The 24,310-nt window shown below is 40.3% G+C and overlaps 1 protein-coding gene across 1 annotated transcript in view; it reads right to left on the bottom strand.

The window, feature by feature from the left end:
• Positions 1–6,757: 6,757 nt before the first annotated feature.
• Positions 6,758–24,310, bottom strand: part of LOC108894552 (probable phospholipid-transporting ATPase IIA) — a 28,623-nt gene continuing 11,070 nt past the window's right edge. The window contains exons 12-28 of the mRNA XM_018693292.2: positions 24,131–24,273; positions 23,231–23,343; positions 22,323–22,532; positions 19,969–20,130; positions 19,314–19,406; positions 19,103–19,186; positions 17,946–18,116; positions 16,616–16,714; positions 14,685–14,774; positions 14,266–14,410; positions 13,506–13,570; positions 12,462–12,617; positions 11,061–11,125; positions 10,708–10,816; positions 10,552–10,609; positions 9,625–9,828; positions 6,758–8,614 (exon numbers count right to left, since the gene is read on the bottom strand). Of these exons, the coding sequence (XP_018548808.1) occupies positions 8,478–8,614; positions 9,625–9,828; positions 10,552–10,609; positions 10,708–10,816; positions 11,061–11,125; positions 12,462–12,617; positions 13,506–13,570; positions 14,266–14,410; positions 14,685–14,774; positions 16,616–16,714; positions 17,946–18,116; positions 19,103–19,186; positions 19,314–19,406; positions 19,969–20,130; positions 22,323–22,532; positions 23,231–23,343; positions 24,131–24,273 (2,104 nt within the window). The 3' untranslated portion in view covers positions 6,758–8,477. The remainder of the gene's footprint in view (positions 8,615–9,624; positions 9,829–10,551; positions 10,610–10,707; positions 10,817–11,060; positions 11,126–12,461; positions 12,618–13,505; positions 13,571–14,265; positions 14,411–14,684; positions 14,775–16,615; positions 16,715–17,945; positions 18,117–19,102; positions 19,187–19,313; positions 19,407–19,968; positions 20,131–22,322; positions 22,533–23,230; positions 23,344–24,130; positions 24,274–24,310) is intronic.

Raw genomic sequence — 24,310 nt, 5'->3', positions numbered from 1 at the left:
AAAAACAGTTCTGAAGTTTGATTACCGGACACACTACATGAAATTTACTTAACACAGTTTACTAGACTGCTCTATCTGGTAGTTTAATCCTTATTCTTAACTACAACAGACCAGACAGCTGTAATAAGTTTGTTTAGAGTAAATTTAAGAGGTCATGGATAGTTTTGAACATGGAATATAGAGAATTCCATTGTTACCATTGAGGGAAGAAGCTGCCATCCATTTCCATGTCCTAATGGAAATCTGCAGCATCTTCTAATACTGGACTGGAAAAAAAAAGGCTGAACAAGACCTCTACATAGACTGACCCCAGTAGTCACGTGGATAAATTCTCCATTGCAATAAAAGTTATATAATATCCAAAAGGGAAAAATGAATATTTATATTTTGGATTCATTTCTGTTTAGACTTCATCTGAGAGTATTGCTGTCTGACACCAACATACATACACACATATACATACCAGTACCCAAGGACACTAAGACATTTAAACTTTAAAGTACAGAGTCCCAGACTAGAACTTGTTTGAATAAATCACACGAGTACCTCTTGTATAACTGTGATGATGATACTTCTTGGAGTAGCCTTCAGAAGCTCATGGTGAACTGTATCATGCTACTTTAAATCCCACTGCTTCTCCAGTGTTGGCAAACAATCCAGGGATAAATCCTGTTTGCATGTGTCTCAGTCATGTCAGTTTATGAGCTGTCAAGTATATTAATAGCTTTGTCAGTTCATGATGAATTGGGGAGGAAAAAGCCCAACTATCTCTTGTCTGTTGAGGTTCCCTTTTAATTTCTAAATGGATAAAGAATGAGACCTTTAGGAGGAGTTCGACGTTCTAACACCATAAATCATCTGCTGACATAAACAGACTTGCCATAGTGTAAGAGTTTAAAGGAGATGTTTGAACGTTAGCATCTGCTTCATCTGGGCCTGTGCTACAGGAAACTGCCACCATTTTACAATCACAAGTAATAAATTGAGGTGTTTTCATGTGGTCAGAAACACATAGATGAAGTTAATCCTCAGTATATTTGCTTAAGTCAAGAAACAGGTTGTTGAAACTGTGTCAAGGGAAGCTTTAATGAATTCACATATTGCCCAGAAGAGGAAGCTGTAGAATGAGCCATCCAGAGGAGCCAAGTAAAACTATACATTACTGTCCCAGTGCCATGAATTGCTGCCTGTGCTGGTCCTTTTAGTGCTGTGCTGAGCTCAGTATACAGATTCAAAAGTACATTTAAAAATGTATGGATTTAGCCGAGGCATTTCTCCTTCTGAACTAATCCAACTCTCCAGTAAAATTCCACTATGTTGATCAGAATAGATTGACATTTTAGACGGATATATATTTTGATACAAATATGCTTAATCATTTTATTCCCAATGGTTAGATGAGAAGATAAACACCATGCTCATATTAAATGTTAAATGTGAAGCTATACCCAGGAAACTGTTAGCTTAGATTAGCATAATGAAGCAAAGGGAAACAGCTACTCAGGCTCTGACCAGAGGACTACCAGCACCTGAAGATAATGAATTAATACTTCATGTCTTAATCAGCACATTATATCTTGTTTGTTGTTAAATAGTTGGTTTTAGAGTTGCTGGTAGATGGACTTTTTAAACCTTTGGACAGAGCCATGCTAGCTGTCTCCCCCCATTTCCCCCCATTTCACGTCTTTATGCTAAGATAAGCTAATCGCCTCCTGGCTGTGGCTTCATATTTAGCATACAAATATGGGCATGTTATCAATCTTCCAAAGCTAACTCTCAGCAAGTGAGTGAATTAGCATATTTACCAAGATGTCAAACTTTTATATAAAGTATACTATATACAAAGTGGACGTGGCAGAAAACACAAAATCAGCAGTCTGATACAAACCCTGAACATCAGTACGAGCCAAAAACCTTGTGTAAAACATCCTCACTATATTTTGTGTGTTAAGCCGTCTGCATAGCCTCAGTGACTGATCCTGTGCTTACATCAGTCATGTCCGACCCAAGGCCATTCATAGGAAAATGTGTGTACTTGAGAGAGGGGAGGGGAGGTAATCAGAGGATCTGTTTTGGATTGAGGCATGGATTAGTCTGAGAGAAGGAGTCTGTGCTGAGACTGTTGGGTGAACAAGGTGACTGCAATGAGTCTGTAAACCGCAGTGGACGTTTTGGGGGTAACCATCCAGCAGCCTTGTCTACCAGATGTAAATTCCTCCACTATTACGGAACACTTATGCAACTCAAATTATGAATGAGTAAATGAATACGGCTCACGCTTAAGAAAGGAAAACTGCCTCTGTCCAGACGGCCGAGTTTGCACTTCCGTTTTTTTTTCTCTCTCAGAGAACCCACTTTTTCCAAGGTCATGCAGTATTTTCCATCACTGTAAAACAGCTCATTGAGGTAGAGTTGTCTGGGTTAGAGCATTGCCCCATCTGAGTTTTCCAAGTGTAACATATGTGATTGAGCTTTTAAATCCAAGCAGTGGAACTTTGATTTGGAAATGGTACATTGTATCGAGTCTCATGGAAATCTTTCCAAGGAAATTCAGGGGGCAAAGGGAAGCATGGACTTTTGCCTTCATTTGGGTCTTTTGATCTGCTCTCTTATGTGGCAGCTACATTCTACCTTTCTCCTCTGTATTAACTCTGAATAAACTTTTTACCTCTTGAAGATATTTGGAGTAAACCATCAACCTAGTTATCCACTCTCTATACTAGGTTTCCCTTCAGTGTTGCAGGGGGCTGGAGCCTATCCCAGCATGCACTGCAGGGTACACCTGGACAGGCCTGTCACCACTAAGCCATTATTTAAAAAGAGGGGAATATAAAGAAATGTTTATTCACTCTCTCACTGAGAGTTAGATGAGAAGATGCCACTCTCATGTCTGTTAAACTCATGTCTCGGTACAGCTACCAGCCAGCTAACTTAGCTTAGCACAGGGACTGAATACAGGTGGAAACAACTAGCCTTGTTCTGTCCAAAGGGAACAGAATCTACCCAACCAGTAAATGTAGCTCTCAAATTAACATAGCATCTTTTTAATCTGTAGAAAAAACATCTTAAAAATCTAATTTAAAAAAGTGTAAAAATGACAAATGCCATTTTACAGAGGATTTTGTTCTGGACTTTTCCATTTGACATTTTTACACTTGACAGAGACAGGCTACCTGTTGCCTTGTTTCCAGTCTTTGTGCTGAGCTCTGTTACCTTACCGCTGGGTATAACTTCATTGCATACACACAGGAGAGTGGTAGCAACCTTCTCATCTAACTATTGGCAAGAAATGCTGTAAGTGCATTTCCCAAAACGTCAGTTAAATCATATAAATCATATACAAGCCTGTGAATATGTGAATATGTTTCATTTAAAAGCTTGACACCCGATGTCTCATACTTGACCAAAGTCCTTTCTCTGCGAGGGTTTCAAGTTTCCACATCACAGTTGTGTAAGTTGCTTGTTGGACCCATATAAACTCTATGGTTGGACCATAATTGAAGCACACAGTTCAAGAATTTGTGGACTGCCTTTTAATGATGTAGCAGCCTAATAAAATTAGGTCGTGTTTCCTAATTAACCATAGATGTTAGACGAGCAGCGCTGTAGCTGCTGAGACCACTACTGACAGGATTTCAGTTTGGGCAGTGCTGGCATGTCATTGTGCAATAAGGAATCTTATTTCCTTCCTGCCACAACTTGAGATCCCTGGAAAACATTTTGCTTCTTTTTCCGATTTGTACGAATGAACTCATACGTTCCATGAACATGGAAACTACATACATCCACGCTGGACAAAACCGCCTCCTTATGTAATAGGATTCTGATCGATACTTGAATGTTTGTAGAAAGAATTCAAGTGTCTTAAGTCCAGTGGAAAAGTGGTGGACTAGCTCATGGATTTTTCCCTTTTCTGCACAGCAGTATGAAATCCCAAGAAATAATATCAACCCCCCCACCCCCCCGTCAGCACTATTTTCTGTCTTGCCCAGGTTTCCAACTCTATCCTACAGTATTTCATAACTTTAACATCCATGTGTGTCTATTCTAAGCACAATATGGATGTGAAGAAGTCAATATTTGGTAGTCAAAACAAAGAGGAATAATAGTATTCAGCATCTCAGCTGAAAGAAAAACTCATCCCTCCCATTACAAGTTCATTCATAACAACAACTGACTTTATATCAGCCTCAACAATCATAGTTAATCTCTCGTTGCACCATGTAAAAAATGTATTTAATCCAGTCAGTATTAAAGTTATTAGGGTGGATTCGTTGTTGTTTTGGGAGGCATTAACGACTGTCATTAGTGATCACAAAGAGAAGCAGGGAAACACATCTGCAGCCTGTCGTGGGTGCTAAGACAAATCAAAGCATTCCAGGCCCACAGAGCTATATATAGTGCCAGAGGAGGGTGTGTGTTCATGCTTTGCAATGTTTCTGTGAGGGGCCTGTCATTGCCAAAATCCAATGTTTACACAGAGCAATAACAGAGTGTAGTAAACAATTCATCTGCACTGGCTTGTTCATTATTTGGTGTCACTCCAAATAATCCATCAAGGGTTTCTGTTATTTCAAAACAGGGTGCTGCATCTAAGCAGACAAGCTTAATGTGGCATTTAATCCTGGGAGCATTATGCAAATTAGAGATATTACGAGTGAGTTCATTAGACCTTTGACCAATCAGATGTGACACAGAAGCACAGCTGACCTCAGACCCAAACTGTGCAGCAGGAGTTCAACGTTCTCTCTAGGAAACTGGCGAAGGCTCAGCGGCCTCGTTGATGTGGTCACCCTGGCCTGAAGGTTGGATATGGATCCCACATGGTTCCATGCTATCATCTGTATTAACCACTCCAGTCAGGACCCTGTGACAGTTTGTGGTGTATTCTGTAGTGTATTCATGGTAGTCTCTTTCTCTCCCTCTCTCTTTCTCTCTTGCACTGTTCCATTGGGAGCAGCGTGTAAGATGTTTCCAAGCTGGAAACAAATTCCTGTCTTGAAGTGCCAAAGATAAAATGGACCGACCTTGTGATAATTAGCCTGGATACGTTATGTAACAGCTGTAAGCTACCTCTTTTTTAAAGCCCCAGAATCCAAACCTTGTAAAATGCAAAGTAAATTTCAAAATTTACTTTGACTCTGATTGGATTGTGGATTTGGCAGTGAACCAGCAGGGGCTCCATAGCTTCAAGAGAGGAGGAAAGACCACAAATGTTAAGGTTAGCAGGCAGCTCTGTTGATTCTGGAGTGGAATTTCAAAGTTTTCATGGGACTGATTAAGTTAAATGGTTTCTTTTAATGGTATAACTTACGCATTTGGGCAATGGAATAAGAAAAAAAAAGTTGGACATACACTGTAGTTTTAATTCGAACATGCAGTACTGAGGTGCTTGACTGCATGTTAAAAAAAAGGAAAAGACTTTTATGACTGAGAATCCAGTCCAACTAAAACCATCTCTGGGCTGAAACACCATGTAAGTTTCGACAAATTTACAACTTGTAACCTACATGGATAATTAACAACACTGTATGAAAACTAAAACTCAAACTAAGCATGGACGTTGATTTCAAAGAAAAATGAAGAAATGTTTTCCATACAGTAGTAGTTTTTCTGAACAATGATTTAATGAAGAGTTCACTAATTCCCAGTGATTTTATATATTATTTTGTGTAATACTACTTTGCTTTTGGATTCCTGAGTGTGCCCCATGTCAAAGTTTGACTGTGGATAACCTGGAACATGCAGGTTGTGACCACAAGAGGAGGAGGTGGTGAAAACACAAGCGTCTCAGGACATCAGGGACTCCCTCCTCTGGTGAGAGTGTGCCAAACATCCAGCCCCCTCAATCGGCCTGTACTGTATGTCCTGTGTAACTCACACCTCATCAGAAACTGAAGTGGAACACAACCAGAATAGCCATGATTGTTTTTGCATACAAACTGTGGATGTCCATTTCAGTCCAAACTCACTTTCCAAGTATGGGAAATGCTCTGGGAAAAGGAAAGTATAACAGTTTATTTCATTATATATTTAGGACCCGAGTACCGAAGGTGCCAGGGCCAGAACCTGGCAGCTGCAGGTCGGGTGTGGGGTGCGAGGGCCTGTTCAACGCTGCTTGCAGCTTTCATTTTATTTGTTACTTACTGTTCTTATCACAGAATGTCTATGGCCACATGACAGGGTAGCCATGGGTTTAATTTCATCGTGACTTATTTTGAGGTCACAAAGTCATGTTAGGCTAAATTAAGCTAAATTGATTCCACTTTTGTAATTCACGAAAAGGTCATTAAGCTCCATTATTACATTCTGTGGCTGTTGAGCAACTTGTGTTCAAAATACCCCAAAATGACATCAGTCTCTTTCAGAGCTTTGCAATATCTCATAATACCTGACATGGGTATATTTATGGTTCCTCAACGTTTGCCATCTGAAAAGATAATTCCTCTTACTGTCAACAACTCATAAAAAACAAAACCAACAGTGAACCGATTCTAATGACAAGCACTGTCTGAGTATTTTAAGTCTCACAGAATCCCATTTTTGTCCAAAAACCATTAAACCACTTTCTTCATTATAATCAACATGGGCACAATAAAATCTAACAAGTATAGAGAGACAGAAGTACACATTTGGTCTTTTCCTGAGATATGTTGACAGCAAGGAAAACCTACAATAAAGCCAGCCTCATGTTTTTGGCTGTTTTAACATGAAACCCTTTCAAATATCACATGGAAGAAAAAAAAATGACACAAGAAAAGAAAACATGAGATTTATTAATCATCATCACAACACTGACATCAACACAATTCTCCCTTTTGTTCTGCTCATTTAAGTGCAATCAACACCATTAAATAAAACATGTTAATAAATAAAAAAAATCAGGTTATTTACAAGCAACCAAATGATTTTAGCATAATTTATGTTTTGCAATTCAGTTACAACATAAAAATATAATAGTCAGTCATATAAAACAAAATTCTGTGCAAACAACTTGATGAATTCAATGGAGATGAAAGGTTTAGTTTAACAGAGAAGTGATACTTGGCACCCTAGACATTCTGTTCAACACAGGAAGATTCACCTAATCACATGAGGAAAGGTTTTTTTTTTCTTTTACAACCAAAATAACTGAAATACGAGAAAATGTGCTCATGTTATTCTGTTTGTTGCTAATTATTTACAATATGTTCATCATCACACCACCAGTGAAATGAAATATGAGGAGTGAGTATTACAGTAGTAGCATACCATTTTTTTTTTCTGAAGGTGCAGTTGTAATACTTAACAATATTCACATTGTATCTGACTGATTAGTGGTGATTTGTTCCCTTATTTCTTTCACAGCTGAACTGTGGAGGTTAGTAGCAGTGAGAAGTGATGGGGCCCTAGATTAGACAACATGAAAGGGGGGCAGCTGGACACCGGTCACAGCGGTATTTTCAGTTATGGCTTTAGGTCACTGTTACAGTGAGTCATCATGCAATGCTGAAGCGTGGCTGCTGCTGGCCAGCCTGAGTGGCCACATGAGAGGCTGCACATTCCCCTGCGGACGCACAGCCTGTCGGGAGCCCCGGCGGAAGGTTCGGCTGCAAATAACCGACACTCCTTTGTGGCTGTTTTGACCGCGCTCCACAAACACTAACAAGTCAGGGTCCATACAAAGAAACAAAGACAAATTTAACATCAGACACCACAGGTCACGCTAAAATAAACAACCACACCACCTCCGCCGTGTCGGGCTGTAGCATCGGGGTGACGCATAAACAAATACACAAACTTGCAGACGTGTGTTTTATGCAAAGTCTAGCCAGTAAACTTTTTTTTCACCATGTAATTCTCAAATTCCATTTGGAAATCGCTGTTTAAGGAGAGTGTGAATCAAGTCCTGAGTGAGAAAGCTACGTCAATTTCAGTGTCTAATAATAAAAACTGCTTTAGTATGTGAGATGGAACTAGAAATTAGAGAAGATCAGCTTCCAGCCCAAATGACACATCGACAGAACTGAGTGAGAAACATCAAACTTTTCCAGTTACTTTTCTTGATGTGACTTCTGACATTATAAAACCTGCATAACTTACTAAACTCATTTTGTGTCTTAATTTATTACACACAGGCAAATAGCCACATGTCTATAATGCTGAAAGTAAATAAGTCGTAGCCTGTAAAACACAACTCACAATTTGCTGCAGGTGTGCCAAAAAAAAAGAATAAAAAAGCAGCATCAGTTAGTCTTTGCATCAGACACATGTAGCAAGTAACACTGCTTTTGAACACAAACTCCCCCTCTCAGTAAATAACCTGTCCCTGACAAAACTCTCTCTGTCTGTCTTTCATATTTCCAACTTTTCAGAACAAATTAAAGGGGATAAATCCATGTTTGATTCTCTGGTCTAAGAGCAGGCTCTGTTGGACGAGGACAGGGATAACGTTCTGTGTTCCTCCATGAAATGAGGCCGAAGATTCCTCTTGCTGTTTAAGAGGTCAGTTTGGAGTAGTTGGGTGGGGAGAAGCGTCTCCGCAGGTACTTGAGGATGTAAAGAGGCAGACAGCTCACTAGCGTGATGACGGTCACCTTCCACAGGAACGATACAGTGGCGATGAAGTATACATCTGGTGTAAACAAAGAGTCAAAGATCAGAGGGAAACTGTAGGATACAGACACTGTTTAACAAAATTCTCGACTAAAAAATGTCAAAGTTGGAATCATATCAGTTCAGTCTGATTTTAATGCAGGCGACAGAAAAATGAACCTTAGGAATTTCACACAAATTTCCTTAGAAAACGTCACATTAAGTGTGTAAACTGCACATGCAACAGAAGAATAGCCTTTAAAATCTATTCCAGTCTGACTTCAAGAGGGAGGAAAAGTGTCCAAAAAGGGTAAACTTGACCACATGCCAGTCATGATCCGCAGTGGTCGAGATTGTAGGCTGAAAATGGAACTCCACACCCCACATAAAGCTGAAAATAAAGGCCTGCAAAGCTCTCGGTTAGAGTATTGTACATGTCACAAGTCTTAATATGGCACAACTAAATTTGGCTCATTTTTTAGCCAGCTCAAGTAAATAAATGTCCAATGACCTGGCAACAAACAGGCTGTAATGGAGTAATACGAACACCAACAACACTCTTCCCTCTGCAGTGAAAGTTGTTTATGTTTCAGACGTCAAATGGCTTTGAATCTGTTGTTATCTAACACTATGGAGAAGGCTATTTTTGTGAGTTTTCCTACCAAACACACCTTTTCTGTGATAAACACATGAGCCATGGCAGTCCACAGGAAACTAACAAGACTGTTGGCATTTCCTCTTTGATACTACAATATGTTTGAGCGTCGTCCACACCAGGACAGTTTGTCAGTGCAATCATCTTTAGACTTCCTAATATCCAGCATTCCACAGCTTATTGTACACCAGAGGCATTATATGAATGAGCAGGTCCCTCTCACTGCTAAATGCTGACGTACTTCAAGGTCGGCCAAAGCACAAAAACATCAATCAGGCTACATTGAAATGAGCACAGACTGAATCTGTTTTCATGTCTCTATTAAATATGCCACCACAGTCTCAGTCACCTTCTGCGCAGCTGAAATATGAGTTTGTGTGTTCGTGTTCACTCACCTATGAACTCGTGCAGGAAGACGAGTGAAGCAACGTAACAGGCCAAGCTCAGGAGCTCGCCAACTATCATGAGCCAGTGCCACGTCTGAATGGTCAGGGCCACCATCAGCAGCTCAGTCAGGATAAGAGAGGTGAAGGAAATGGCAACGATATGGACAAACTCTGACTCAAAGAGCAGCAGTGCCCCATACATAATGATGCTTCCTGTGGAGGAAAAAGAGGCCACGGGCTAAGAATGAGCCCAACAATAGTGTGTATGCAGGACAACATTTAGAGATGTCATTTATAATCCATGCAATGATGTGGAATTACAGTCAGCTTTAAGTCTGAAAAATAGTCAATGGTCCAAATCAGGGCCTGGTCTGTGGTGTGAAAGTATTCTGTCTATATCAGGCAGCTCTTTGGTAATCAGACCCTGTTACTTGGAAATATACAGTATCTCAGGATCATCCATAAAATGAAATGTACATGTTTTGACAGAAATAGATAAAAGGTTTCAGGGCGTAGCTTAGCATGCCCTGCAAAAACTTTTTCACTGCAAATGGCCCATGTCGGAAATCTACCTGCGGTTTTTGACAAACAAAGTCCCCAGACATAAATAAAGTTCTCAAGAAATTAAGAAGAAAGTGTGTGGGCTGTTGAAGAGTGATGTGTTGAAGAAAAGCAAGATAACTTAGTCAGGGAATGATTTGTCTGTCTGAAGAAATTTAACATCTGATCCTCATCTCGGTGTCTGATCTGATGCCTTGTACTTCTACTTATGACTAGCAAACCTCCGAAATAACTGAGTGTGTACGTGGAAAGTGATGACTGTGATTCAGTATGTTTGCCCTGCATGCTGACCTTACAACTCATGTCTGTGTGTACTGCTTATCTTTGCAATTTTAGGTTGTGGATTATCAGCAACTTGTTTAAACTCTTCCTTACCTTGATAGATACTTATCAAGACCCATATTAGAAATGTCTTGAAAGACAGTGGTCGTCCCTGTGGAAAGAAAACAGTAAAATGAGACATCATATTCACAATTTTTCCTCATTTCTAGCTACATTGTAACATATAGGAGAAGACCACTCATTATATACCTTCAAGAGATCTTTGTATAACTCTGGGTATAACATGGCAACCTCTGACTTTACATCCTTGTCCAAGACCAGGGAGAAGACGGGGAACATGGTGTAGATAGTGGAATAGCTGAAACAGACAACATGTGTCCTCATTGTGGGGCAACATGTTCCGGAAAAAATGGCACATGGACAAAAACTTTCACACATTTTATTGTTAGATTCATTAGAAATGCACCACTTGACTAGTCGATACTTTCAGATTTTCCCCTTCTCACATTTCAACAGTGCCTTAACACAGAGGAAATGCCATAGAAACAAGGCAGCCAAATGCTCTCTTGATAAGTCATCGCCATTCAGAGTTTGTAACTTACCCAATAATCAGAAATCCTTGGTAGAGTGGGACTGAAGCGAAGTAGAAAACAGAGGAGAAAACCGCCTAAGGACACAGAAGAACCAAGAAAAGTGATTTATTCTTCTTTTCATAATAATACTCTGATAGCGTTACAGATGACTGTTAGAAATCAGGGCATCACTTTCCAAAGGCTACAGACAGAAATAAGTTAAATCAGAAACGTAGGAGGAAATGAACAATATTACATTATAACTTTGACCTGTCATGCTAACACAACAACTAAAAGGTGACCACGCTGACTAATCAATTAGCTAAATCCCACACATTAAACACAACACCACAATAATCCTCAGTCTACCACAGTGCTACTGCTGGAGAAAACTTCACTGACTAATTCTGGCATGTGTCTTCAACCTATGGATGATGCCAGTATTGAGTTGTCAACTAGTCAGTCTGCCGTCCAGGCGGCCCCAAACCAGACAGGTCACAGCTGCGGCTGTGGTTGGTGTTAATGTGAGACATGTGGAGGAGGGCCTCCCTGAAACCCCAAAGTCCATGATGCAGTGAGTCATGGGCTGTCCCTCCATGGCGGGGGCTGAGGTTGGACTGGGACATGGGAATTCGATTGGGGACGGTGTCGGGTGTGTGTGGAGGGGGGGGGCAGCTCAGAAGGGCACCACGGGCCCACTCCTCTGAGTCATTGTGCACCCCACCCTTCCATGACCACCCCTGAAACTTCTCCCTGCCTCGCCCCAATCATCTCCTCCTCACATTTTTTAGGTGTTGTGGATAAACATAACCCATATAACATATATTCTTTTTCAGACATTTTACAGTGTTTTACTAAATTACTTTGGCTCCGAGTTTAAATGTGGAAAACTGTTAAAGCAGAAAGCCAATCTGACTTGCTAAATTCTTACCTTTAAACACAAAATGCTGCCCTTAAACACTAAGTCACATGCTCAGTCTTCAGTACACAGCAACCTCACATGTTGATTACTAAACATACAGATCACTGAATCAGTACAACATGTGTATGCAAGTATTTCTCCTTGTTTTAACAGTATCAGCCTTGTGCACAGCGATGCAAACCAGCTTTGCTAATAACTTGCATGTCAAATGGTTGGCAGTGGTGGAAGGAGCAACAATTTAAAATGCACCAATATTTAAACTTCATGAATTGCCGTCTACTGTGCCTTCTCTGCTGCTCTGATAAATGTAGTATGTCACATATTATCCAATTTAATACAGATGTTTTTCATTTTGTGTGCTATGTGGGACTTGGAGGCAAAAACAAGCAGTGTAGAATTTTGTGGTCAGATTTTGCAAATTGAAACGCACTGTTGTGAAAACTGAGCCAAAGCTATTATAAAATAGGTATAGGAAACTTGAATGGCAACATGTTTTAGTTGTACTCTACCTGCATGGTGCTGATGCACAGGCTCCTGTGGATGACAAACTGGCTGAGGGCTGCAGACCTTTTGTAACTGTTCCGACCATGGACCATGAGGAGACGGCCTAAATGTTTGAACTGAGTCACCGAGAAGTCGGCAGCCAAAGAGGCCTGCTTTCCTTCCTGTCAAACACACAGCACAGAGGGCAGTGAGGACGTGCTAAAAGCAGTCTTTGCTGACCTGAAAAGTAGGCCTTTGAGTGCCTGTAATATGAATTGATCGTACACTGACAGATATACAACGTGGTTATTTGGAAACACGAATGAGGCTAGAATCAAATACTCCCTAAAACATTACACAGGTAAGAAACAAGAATCCTTTGGACATGAGATCTACACATATTAATAAATCCTGGGAACACAAATACACTGAATATGTCATGTTAATCCATAATAACAAGAGGGGCAGCAACCCTTGAGAGAAAACATGTTTTTCTCCCACATGCAGCTTTTTAGACTGAATTGGAAACTCTTGTAGCTGTGAAGGTGAGTGTGAATGTGTTTGTCTGTAGGTATGAGGCTTAACCTTGGACTTGTGACCAGTCCAGGGATGCAGCCAACCTGTACACTGGTACAGGCTCCAGCCATGCAGCTAGGTCCAGCTTCATCTTTAAAATGTGGTATAAATTTTCTCCACTAACTCTTGGCAAAACAGCAAATAAGGGAATTGCCCAAAATGTCAAAAAAAAAAAAACCTTTAGGTAATATCACTGCATACACATGTACTGTATGAGGTCCATGTCTGAGCAAACTGGCTATCTTGTCAGGAAACACACAGAGAGAAGTACAAGAGGCAGGGTGATGACAGATGCTTACTTTTACTTGAGCACAAAGCATCCTGTCATCTTTATTTCCTCTACTAAGACAATAGATTCTCATAAAGAGGAATCATCTGTGTGAACGTCCCTCTACATATCTCTGAACGTGAGAGAGATCTTGACAGGAAACACAAAGCAAAAATCTGTGAGAGAGGCACGTCAATGTGAGGCAATGAGATGGAGAGAGCCTTACTTTTCCCTCCACTCCCACGCCACAGTCAGCTTCCTGGATCATGCTGACATCGTTTCCTCCATCCCCTAAGAGAAAACAAAAGCCATAGAGGTGTCAGGATTCACATCAGTGACTCACCAATACAAACTGTTGGTGAGACTATTGTGTGCGCGTATTTCAGGAGACACTCCCCTAGTTTGGCCTGATTAAGAGATCAAAACTACAGTCAAGGAAACTAAATGTTTGTTTGGAATTTGGCATTTAAAGGGCAAGATAAAGCAGCTGAGTGATACAGCTGACATTGAAAACATGACGTAAAACACATTGATAAAAATGTCTTTCCAATAACAAAATGAAATCACAAACAAAATGTTCAGATTGATTGATGTTTAATTAATAGAACTGTGTTCATTCGTGTGTAAAACAAGATTCTCAATAACTGATTAAATTAGTTTTAAAGTTACCAGTTTATAGTTTTTTGACAATATGATCCTATCATCACAATATCATACAATTCTACTGACAGGCAATAATATGAATCATCTCCCAGCCCTTAGTGGCATCATCATCATGTGATATGAACATTAAGGCACATTTAAATCAGCTGTGCTTGATTGTGGCATTTTATGAATGAAGGTGATTGACAGGTTTTAGCTGACGTGGAGGGGAAAGACGTTGTTTAAGGTAAAACACCCACAAAAAACTAAAATATAGTAGAAAGCTGTGTGGACTGATTGCCCCCTGTGATAAAGCTGTTGGACTGTTTCTGTTTTCTACTCACCGACTGCGCAGGTGAGTTTGCCTGTGCGCTCTTGCAGCAGCCGCACTATCTGAGCCTTTTGGGTGGGGGTACATCGGCAGCAAACCACAGCGGGACACTGACATGCAAGCTCCATAAACTCATACTCGTAGTATTTCAGACAAACCTGCAAGAAACCCATCAGAACCAACAGATGAGAAACTTAGGGCCACCGCATATAACTGATCTCAGCTGTGGATCTCCAACACCTCAACTTAACTTACAGTTAAACTCCTACTTCAGTTTAGAAAATGACTCTAACCACAGATACCACTTCCAGAGATGCTTCAGTGGCAGCGGTATTATCATGCATCACACAGAAAACATGTCAGAGTTTCATAAGGCGAGATAAATCAGTGGAAGGAGGATGAGACACACACACAGACGCACGCAGAGTTTACCTCAAGCGAGTCCCCTGATATCACCAAAGCACAGTCGTGTTTTCTCCTGAAAGCGTTGAGCTCCAGGTGGGCTTCCCCTCGTGTTGTCACCTATGCCATTGTCAACCACATTTATAAATGCATGCAAGCACACACACAAAACACACAAAAAAAACACGCGCACACACACACACACACACACAAAAATTATCAAGAATGACAATCTGTCAGCCGTTGTATCCTGATTGTTATCAGACAGAAGAATGGCTGTTTCGCTCTAGCTGCAATAATGACAAACATTTGAGCAACCGAATATCTATCAGACATACAAATCGCACCAAATACGTAATGATCGATCAATCATTTTTGTCATTTTCAAGCAAAGATGCCAGACATTTGCCAGTTTCAGCTCCTCAAATGTGACAATTTTGGTTTTGGACTGTTGGTCAAACAAAACAAAACGCTTGAGTACATCTCATATGGTAAATTACAACAGGCATTTTTCAAAATATTTTGATAGTTTATAGAAATTATTAATTGTAAAATGATTAATTATAATTTAAGTTTAAGAAAGTTAAGGGTAGATTTATTGATAAAATAACTGTTAGTTTCAGCCCTGTATTGTTATTTTTTTGTTGTTAGTTAGTTAGTTAGTTAATTAGTTTTTTACATCAGTAGAACAGAAAATTGAATCAGTGTGTAATATTATAACAGTAGTGTCTGGCTTAACAGATCAGTTCTTTCTTTACTGTATGTGGGAAATGTTGGCAAAAGATAATTTTATCAAGATTCTAATGAAAGTCAATAAGATAATAGAATTTAATTATAGTTTTTCTAGCTGAGCAATGCACCCAATATTTACATCATATTTGTACTAAATTATCTGCAGTTGTATGCAGATATTAGAGTTTATTGAGCACCCATAGGTAGAGGCTGTATTAACAGCTAATGAATGACAATATGATAATATCCAGTTGAATCAATAGAAAATATGTCTTCATGAAGGAAGCTATAATTGCAGACAAATGCATTATCAACACAACAAAATGAAATTACATTTGTGTACAACTACATCACAGTGTGATGTATTGTAAACCACTTATTAAATGTTTATGTAGGGCTTATTAAATAAAAAAGTGGCTCTGAAATCTTAATTTGAATGAGAAAATGGGAAGTGGGAAAATATAAAATCAACTGAGTTCCCTGACAATTGTGTCAGGTTCAAATATAGACTTAAAAATTCTCCAAAAATGCAGCACTGACAAGGAATGGTGTTAATCTGTCAACACAAGTTTTGCTCTGGTATGAATATCCTTCGACCACTGACTATTCATGCGTCAATCCAGATCAGGCCATTGGTGGCCACCAGGAAACTAATCCAGATGTATGTGTTGCAGGCCCAGTCAGCACTCCCCCGTCCACTGGGACAGAGGTTTTCAAGCCGTGCCAACCATTGTTATTCTCTTCCAGTAACCGCAGTTGTACGCAAGTTGTAACCTTCCTATATGGCAGGCGCTCCTTCTGCTCTGGCATGGCTCCAGAGGGGAAGGCAGAAGGGGACTATCAAAGCGGCGAGAGAGCCTGAAACCTGCAAAACAAATTAGGAAGTGAGCCCTCTGCATGTTCCCTCTGGGAGTGGTTCAGCTGGTTTCTCCTCTCTGGTTGAGCGAAGGCCTGTTTGTTCTCTTTGACAGTGGCTTGGATGCTTTTGCTGGTGGGAGGTGATTTATTCAGCTGTGGATGCTGGCTTCGGCTGCATGCGTAGTTGTGTGGGGCTGTATGACCACTAGCTAATGGGCCTTGGTCGCACAGAGGATGGATGCCCGTGGGTCGACAGAGTCAGGAAACTGTCAGTGCTGCATTGAACTGGGATGAACCCTTTGGTACTAAAATCGACTACTCCCCACTTCATATACAAACAAAAGGAAGACGGGTCCTTGTCCTGCACTTACGGGTCTGAAGATATGGATGTCCTGGTTGCGGGTGATCAGATGGGCGTTCTTAGCGGTGCATGTGGCTGTCTCAAGCTTGTCTCCTGTCAGCATCCAAACCTAAACAGAAACCAGAAGATAACATGCAGTGAAGAAAATTTATGGGTTTATAAGATGCACTGACGTTTGAAGAGAAATTCCACTAATATGTGTGAATAAATCAAAGAAAAATGTCTGCAGCCGAGGTTTATGCTATCTGACTTTCTTGTAGTGCTTTGGCTTCAAACAGGAGACAAACACAAGTTATTATACAGAATAGTATCATAGTATCCAAATTCTGTTCTTCTCTGTCTTGTGATTCTTTAAGGATAATTATGGGCCTTATTTCCACCTGTTTTTGGGTGTAAACAACTGATAGGAACAAAAATCTCTGGAATCGGTGCAGTATTGAGCAAGAACGGTACACCCAGCCACCTCAAACAGCTGCTGCAATGTAATCCAATGGGCAATTGTCCATTGGAAGTCAATCAACTGAAGTGCTTATTTCTTCACGGACAAGCTCAGATTCTTATTACAAGTGTCTGATGACATTATGGATAGGATTCCTACAGTTGATTAAAGAGTAAGATCCTTTTTGTTAACCAGAGACATCACTATATATCTCTACCAGACAAAAACTTTCATTTTACACTGCAGAACACAGGAGGTGCTCCTGTTGCAGGTACTGCTGCCTCTGTCAGTTAGGTTGTTTGTGTGATTGTGTGGTACTTTTACTTACATGAAGGAATACTGAATACGTCTTCCACCACTGAAAGTCACACAATAACACAAACAAAGTGCTTGGTACAAAACCTGTTTTTGTCAAAGGAGTCTGGTAGCAATACACTGACATATATGCAGAGATATTTCTGGTTAAACAAAAGGGTTAATTAAAAATCTAAGTTGCTGCAGATGCAGATATATTATAACCTGAGCGAATACGCCTAAACTTACCTGCACAGCTAGATACCACTGGAGCTAAGAGAGTAAGAAAATCTGTTTTCTTGTTTTTAGGTGAACCAACCCTTTAAGAGTGAAGAAGACTATCAGCCCAACTTCTATCACAGTGAGTAATCAGCTCTCTGGTTCTGTTGCACAAAACCAAAGCTTGTTTCCATAAAAATGTGGTCAAATATTTTATATCAACCATCTGAAGTGTGCCAACCAACAACCACTTAAAAACGTCCATACAATTAAGTCAAATTCACTATAGCGTTGGTTTTTATACTTGAATGAGGATTCTTCATGAGGACAATAGGTAATTGTCTTGTTTCTATGTTTAGTTTACTTAATTTGTCCCCAGTCTCCAGACCTTGATGCCTGCATTGCGGAGGATCTCCAGGGTGGGCCTGACGTCAGTCTGGAGCTGGTCCTCCACCCCAGTCAGACACAGCAGCTCCATCTCCATCTCTAGACTCTCAATCACTGTGGCCACCTTCAGAGAGCGGTCATGGACACTAAGCTTGGCCTGAACGTACCGTGCCTGGGGAGCAGGGAAGGGATGGGAATATTTTGAGCGGAAGGAGATTAAATTAGCATAAATAAGGTAGACTGAGACCAAAGACCAGAAACAGTCAGGAATAGGAGAAAATATCAATATAGTCACCAGCTGTGGAAGACATGACAAACACAGGGAGAAAAGCTTAAAAAACAGCAACAGGGATGTCTCACACAGTGTGCATGCATAAGCAGAATTTTGCAACCTACACAGAGATTAGTCTGTGTGCAGTTTGACATTCACAACACAATGAAACCTCCATAAAAGATATTTAGGTTCTTTCCAGGTATTTACTTGTAAGCCGACCTTAAAGCCACTATGTTTTAAAAAAGTTAGAAATACAGAACAAACATGATCAATTGGTTAACGCCCATTTTCAGTGCTCCAGCTCCACAGCAATTTGTGAGTGAGATAAAGCAAAAATAATCTGAGTGTGAGTCATACAGGAACACAAACTCTGTGTGTGACTCAGTTGGTGACTCACTGCTGCCCACCAGCTCTGCTCACACAATTATACACTTCAGTAATGGGCCTGGGGCTGAGGACTGCAGGGGAGACAGCCCTGCCCTGCTCAAACAATGAGTGGACCCTGGGTGTGTGCGTGGGAGTGTGGGGTGTACAGACTAGAGGGGAGGTCAGAGGTTAGCTAATTACCCGAGAACACACTTTGACATTTAGAAATACTGACCATGTCTGCAGAAAATATCAGTCTGTATTTGTATTGTTTGTCATTCAACAGATCTTCAGTGTAATTTGAGCATAACTGATGTGTAACTGCTGATGTTTCTGTGGTTTACAAGCTGTAAAGGCTTCAGTAAACATAAGCCAAAAAGAGTGAATGTGTGATGTTGCTAAGGAAGCTAAGCACAATTAAGCAAGACCATCTTCCTCTACTTTTGAATAATTATGAGACACAGTCCCTCAGCTCAGCCTCAGATGGCTAAAGGTTGATCTCATCAGAGAGTGCTGACCTCAAAATCTTGATACTGCTCCTCTGTCAGGGACTTCTTGGAGACCACAAGGACCCTCAGACCTTCCCTCGCCATGTTTCCGCACTATGAAAAAAGAGACAACAACATCTGGTTTCAGCAGGTTACAAAGTCTATTAGTCTGTGAGTTATTTATAATAAGAATAAAATCACTGTCATAACATCATGATTTGTGAGAGAGAGGGAAATGTACCTCCTCCTCTAACCAGTCATTATACTGGACAATGCCTGCCATCACCACATCAGCACCTTTCATGTAGAAAGTGATCTCTCCTGTTGATTCATCCTAGAAAACAAATATGTCCAGTTTATTCAACGTGAAACATTAATATGAAAAATAAAAATACCTGATACACCCAACATGAAATACCCAGCTGTGCTTCACTCACGAGGGATTTCCACTTCATAGCCATGTGAGTCAATGTGAACGTGTGCTATTTTATGATTCTGTGTTGCCTAGAAATGCATAACTTATTTTGATATTCACAAAGGGTTTCAAAAACTGTTCGAAAATATTATCACGAGGAAGCTGAGCTTCAAAATCCCAGGCTTCCGGAGTTAAAGCAGGGCCAAAAAAAATATAGTTAGTCATCAGACTTAGTCAGAGGTCACTATAAGGTTAGACTTTTCTCAGATAATATCCGTATAATACCGATATATGTTTTTCTTGTTTTCCTTGTGAAATCCAGGGTCTAGTAACAATCATCAGCCACTGACCTAAATTGACTGTCAATGAAAGACATTTTTAAAATAAATGCAATTGATGGGAAGCATATAATAAAGCACAGCAGTTACTGTTAACAAAGGAAAACATTAATCACAAGTAACAAAACTGTCTTGGCACTCACTCGAACAATGATGCCCATCCTCTTGCTCTCATAGGTAAAGGGGAATATCTGCAGGATGGTGAAGTTCAGAATTTGGCCAGTAGGGGTCCGCAGCTGCATAGAGGACTGGTCTCTTCCCACAAGTGTCAGCCCAACGCTCTCAGTCCACTGCACCAGCGACACCTATCAACACATTGTAAAGACTGCAGTGGGTGGTCATTAAAATACACTAATGAACATATGGTGGAGAAAAATATGGACAGGCTGAAATATTTATTAAGTAGCTAATATTTTATGTTTTTGACAAATAATACAATATTACTATCACTCAGGAACACACAGCAAGAGAGAGAAGTGACCACTGCTTGGGTTTTTTTAAATTATTCTCATGGTAAAGCCATTATGTCAATATGATGTTCCATTACTTGAATTACAAAGAAAACAGCAGAGGACACTTTGGAGAAAGCACAGTAACCATTTAGCCTCCTCAATCAATAGCTCGAGCGTTTTCAGCACTCAAGAATATTGACTGATAAACTAAGGAGATGTCCATTTCTGAACAGAAAATATTGTTTTTGCTTGATCTTTCTGAAGGACACAACAGATGACATCCATTAATACAATGGTAATGTGTGTGTGTGTGTGTGTGTGAGGGGAGAAAAAGAGGGGAGATGACATTGCTCAATAACTTCCAGACCAGAAGCCAGATCACATACTCAATCCATCACCCATCCTCTGACAGAACTAATAGCAGGGTGGCCAAAGGGACACAGATGAGAGAAACCAACAAAGGCTGCCACGTTCCAAGTCAAATTTTAAGACCACAGATTTTGTGGTTCTGAAATTACTTATTTTGGAAATACATGACCACGTCGTCTGACAATGCCTGGCCAGGAGTACTTTAACGTCAGAAAGGCGCTGACTACCATAATGTTTGTCATCCAGGTTGGGAAATATGAAGATCGCGCTTAGTCACAGTCTAGAAATATTCACTGTGGGGGCATTCATGGATCTGGTGTCCGCCACAACAGCACCACCTTGTAACAGCAGCAGCTGGGTTGGCTGTCGATTTCTAACTGGACTGAAGCTGCGTCCAGTTGGTTTGACTCAGAACAACCACACAGCTCACAAGTTTTTTTTTTATGAGCTGAAAAGCAAAGTGATTCAGACATAAACTCTCCTTTGTGAATCATGCATAATATGAGTCATCCATTTGTTTATTATCACATATGGATGAGATTATTGTGATATTAATACATGATAAGAAAATAATCCTGTTTTCATGTGCATGTGGATGACTTTAAAAAGTGATGGGTAGGCAGGTAGTAAAATGTCAATTTTGACTACTGTAGAAAAACCATGTATTCAACAGTCACTGACATTGTGTCCATAGTGCTCACAGCCAAAACCAGATCTATATTAAGACTTCCTGAAAGCTGTAGGAAAGCAAACTGAATGTTAGTCTAGATTGTATGAAACTGATAGAGTGCACCTCTCAGGGCCCCCAACTCAAAGAAAACAGTTTAAGGTGATAATACAGCTCCATTTCTACTAATAATACAAACCACACTTCTTTAATCACAACAGAGATGCAGGGCTCTATTAAAATATGCTATCAAAAAGGAAATTCAAAAGGAGATAAGGGCAATGGGCTGGGGAGCACATTAAGGAAATCCGTATTTATACTGTAGGAAATGGATCATGTCGAATTCTGCAGCCCTCTTCCTGATGTTCAAAGAATTTATACTGATCAAGGACATAAATGTGGAATGCCATTTGGCTTGTGAATGTTTCCCTTTAAGGAAGCAGCGAAGACACTCGAGATAATGGCTTTTACTGACAAAAATGAAGAACTGTCCACCTTTACATCGGAAATCTGCTCTCCTGTCAGGCCTTCCCTGTTTGGCCTTGAGAATTTCATGTTTAAGTAGATTAAGTGTACATTTCCCAACAGGTCAAATATATATATACATCAAAATAGAGGTATTTGCCTCTGTGTGTGTGTGTGTGAGAACTATAAAAATACTCTGCTATGAATAATAAATTGGATCTGATATGCATTTTTTTCCACAAAAAAGTTGCATTACTTTGTTGAATACTCTTAAAATGACATTGGACTATGACTGGCTTCCAAACTGCTTGTGAAGTCAGAAATCATACTTCTACATTGCAAATTTAAGCCAATATAATTAAATAATTACTTTTTGTTCTACTTTTTATTTTCAAAGCAGCTCATGCCCTGAATGTTTGGAAAAGCTGAATCTTCTAAGTCTATAAAGCAGCATGTAATCGTTCTGTTGATTAAAAACATGACATCAATGTCAATAATAAAACTGGAGGAATGTGAAATGGTTCTGTGTAGCTGGTCATCATACCTCATCAGGGCTGGATGCCTGGTAGACTCTGCATGTGTCTTCATAGTGCTGCTCGGCCTCGGCCTGGTCTGTCACCCCGTTGGCCTCGTATACGGGTGTCACGTTGTGCACCAGGGCAATGGCCTTCACGGCCTCATGAACTCTACTACTAATGGTCTTGCGGACCTTAGTGGCTGCTGGAGCTCTGGAGGCTGGAAGGTCATGGGTGGGCTGAAGACAATTACAGAAGGTACTGTGATCAAGCAGAGTTATAACACTCTTTTCTGAAAGAAATCTTTCACTGTGGTCAGGATTGCAGCACAGAACTATAAACTGTACTGTCAAACTGAACATAGTATATGAACACTTTAATTCCTGTATACAACAATACACAAAGATATGCATTCAATGAACTAAATAGAAAATAGAGACCACTAACTGGAGATGTGTAGTTTTAAGTCGTTTAACTGACCTACTTTCAATCATTGCTGTGAAAGCAGCCTGTAAACATAACCAGATGTGTAAAGAAAATATGAACAATTTGCTTTTGCATTGTGGCTTTGCTATTTTTAGAAAGCTGTGCGTTCCAGAGGTTAATGGTAGCGTCATTAAAGAAGTCCGGTCAGTGCTTCGCTTGTGGGCTAATCCTGTTTCCTGCTTCACTAACCTCTGGTGTCAAGGGGGACAAAGAGTGTCATCTGAGGTCAGGAAACATTCAACCAAACAATAATCACAAACTGATATGTTTCTTAAAACAATGTTCATGTCTGTTTGTTTTACCTTTTCCCAAGCTTTTGGAATTTCAATCTTTTCTTTTCGGTTTGTTTTCAAACTGTTGTGAGTGGATTTGTTCATTTCTGCTCTTTGACAGACACAGAGCATTGCACAGACTTGCAAATGCTTTTTTTCTTTTTCTTTTTTTTTTTTACCTGCGTGTAGGCACTGAACACGTGGCTCTGTACTTCATCCATTGAGTCCATCCCATATGCCACAGTTCCAAGATGCAGCCGCCGGAACACCATTTCATTTTGAGTAAGAGTCCCTGGTAAAGATTACATTACAGGCAGTCAAACAGTGAAATTCCTCCAAACTAAAACAGTCAGTTTCAAGAGTAGCTCCCACATTATGCATAATGATCAACAGCACAAAAAAGTATAAAATGTTGTTTTGGATTTCATTTGTTAAACATAATTTTTTTTTCAATTCTAGTGTGAATATCTATAAAAGTACTTCTGCACATTTACAGACATTAATCAGTAACTTAAGATGGTGACACATGTTGTGATTGGAAAAAAATGGTAAGAAAGCCAGAAGCCTTCCTTTTGACACTACACGCAACCTCTGTATCCTCACACTCACTTTAAAAGCATTTTCCACCAGTATATCAAAAAGACCTCAGGGGGTTTGCACGTACATTAGCCTGACCTGCAGACCCCCTCCACCCCACCTCCTGGACTTATGACGCTCTGGATGGGGAAATGGCTGATCATTTTATTGGGCATGGGGGCTGTAAATCTGACGTGCAACACCTCGCGCCTGAGGAAGTGCACTGGTGGAGGTGTTGTTCTCTAAAGGTGTGTATGGATGAGAGACTTTTTTATTGATTTAAGGGTCCAATAAGTAGCAGGTTTCTAGGAGCAGCAACCCCACCACAGAGCAAACCCCCCCAGGGAAGGAAACGACTTAAGTCTGTCCAACTGGATACTTCCTCTGCACTATAATCTCTCATTTTAGTACTCCACACGCTGGCCTCAGTGCTTCTTTTGGCCACACAACCACGGCTATTTTAAAACTCAGCTGCTTTTCGTGCTCATTTCCTGTGGTCTAACCTGTTTTGTCAGTTAGCAGGTAGGAGATGCGTCCAAGCTGTTCAGGTATGGTGCTTGCCCTCACCACCGTCCCAGGGATCTTGGAGTCTTTCTTAATCATCCAACTGAAAACCATCTTTCCCATATCCAGATTGACACGCAAACTGCATCAAATAAGAAAAGTAATTGTAAATGTAAATC

Source organism: Lates calcarifer, linkage group LG6, assembly GCF_001640805.2.
Source record: "Lates calcarifer isolate ASB-BC8 linkage group LG6, TLL_Latcal_v3, whole genome shotgun sequence".
Lineage (NCBI taxonomy): Eukaryota > Metazoa > Chordata > Actinopteri > Centropomidae > Lates > Lates calcarifer.
Note: the sequence above shows the minus strand (reverse complement) of the source record. Positions and strands in the feature narration are given on the sequence as shown.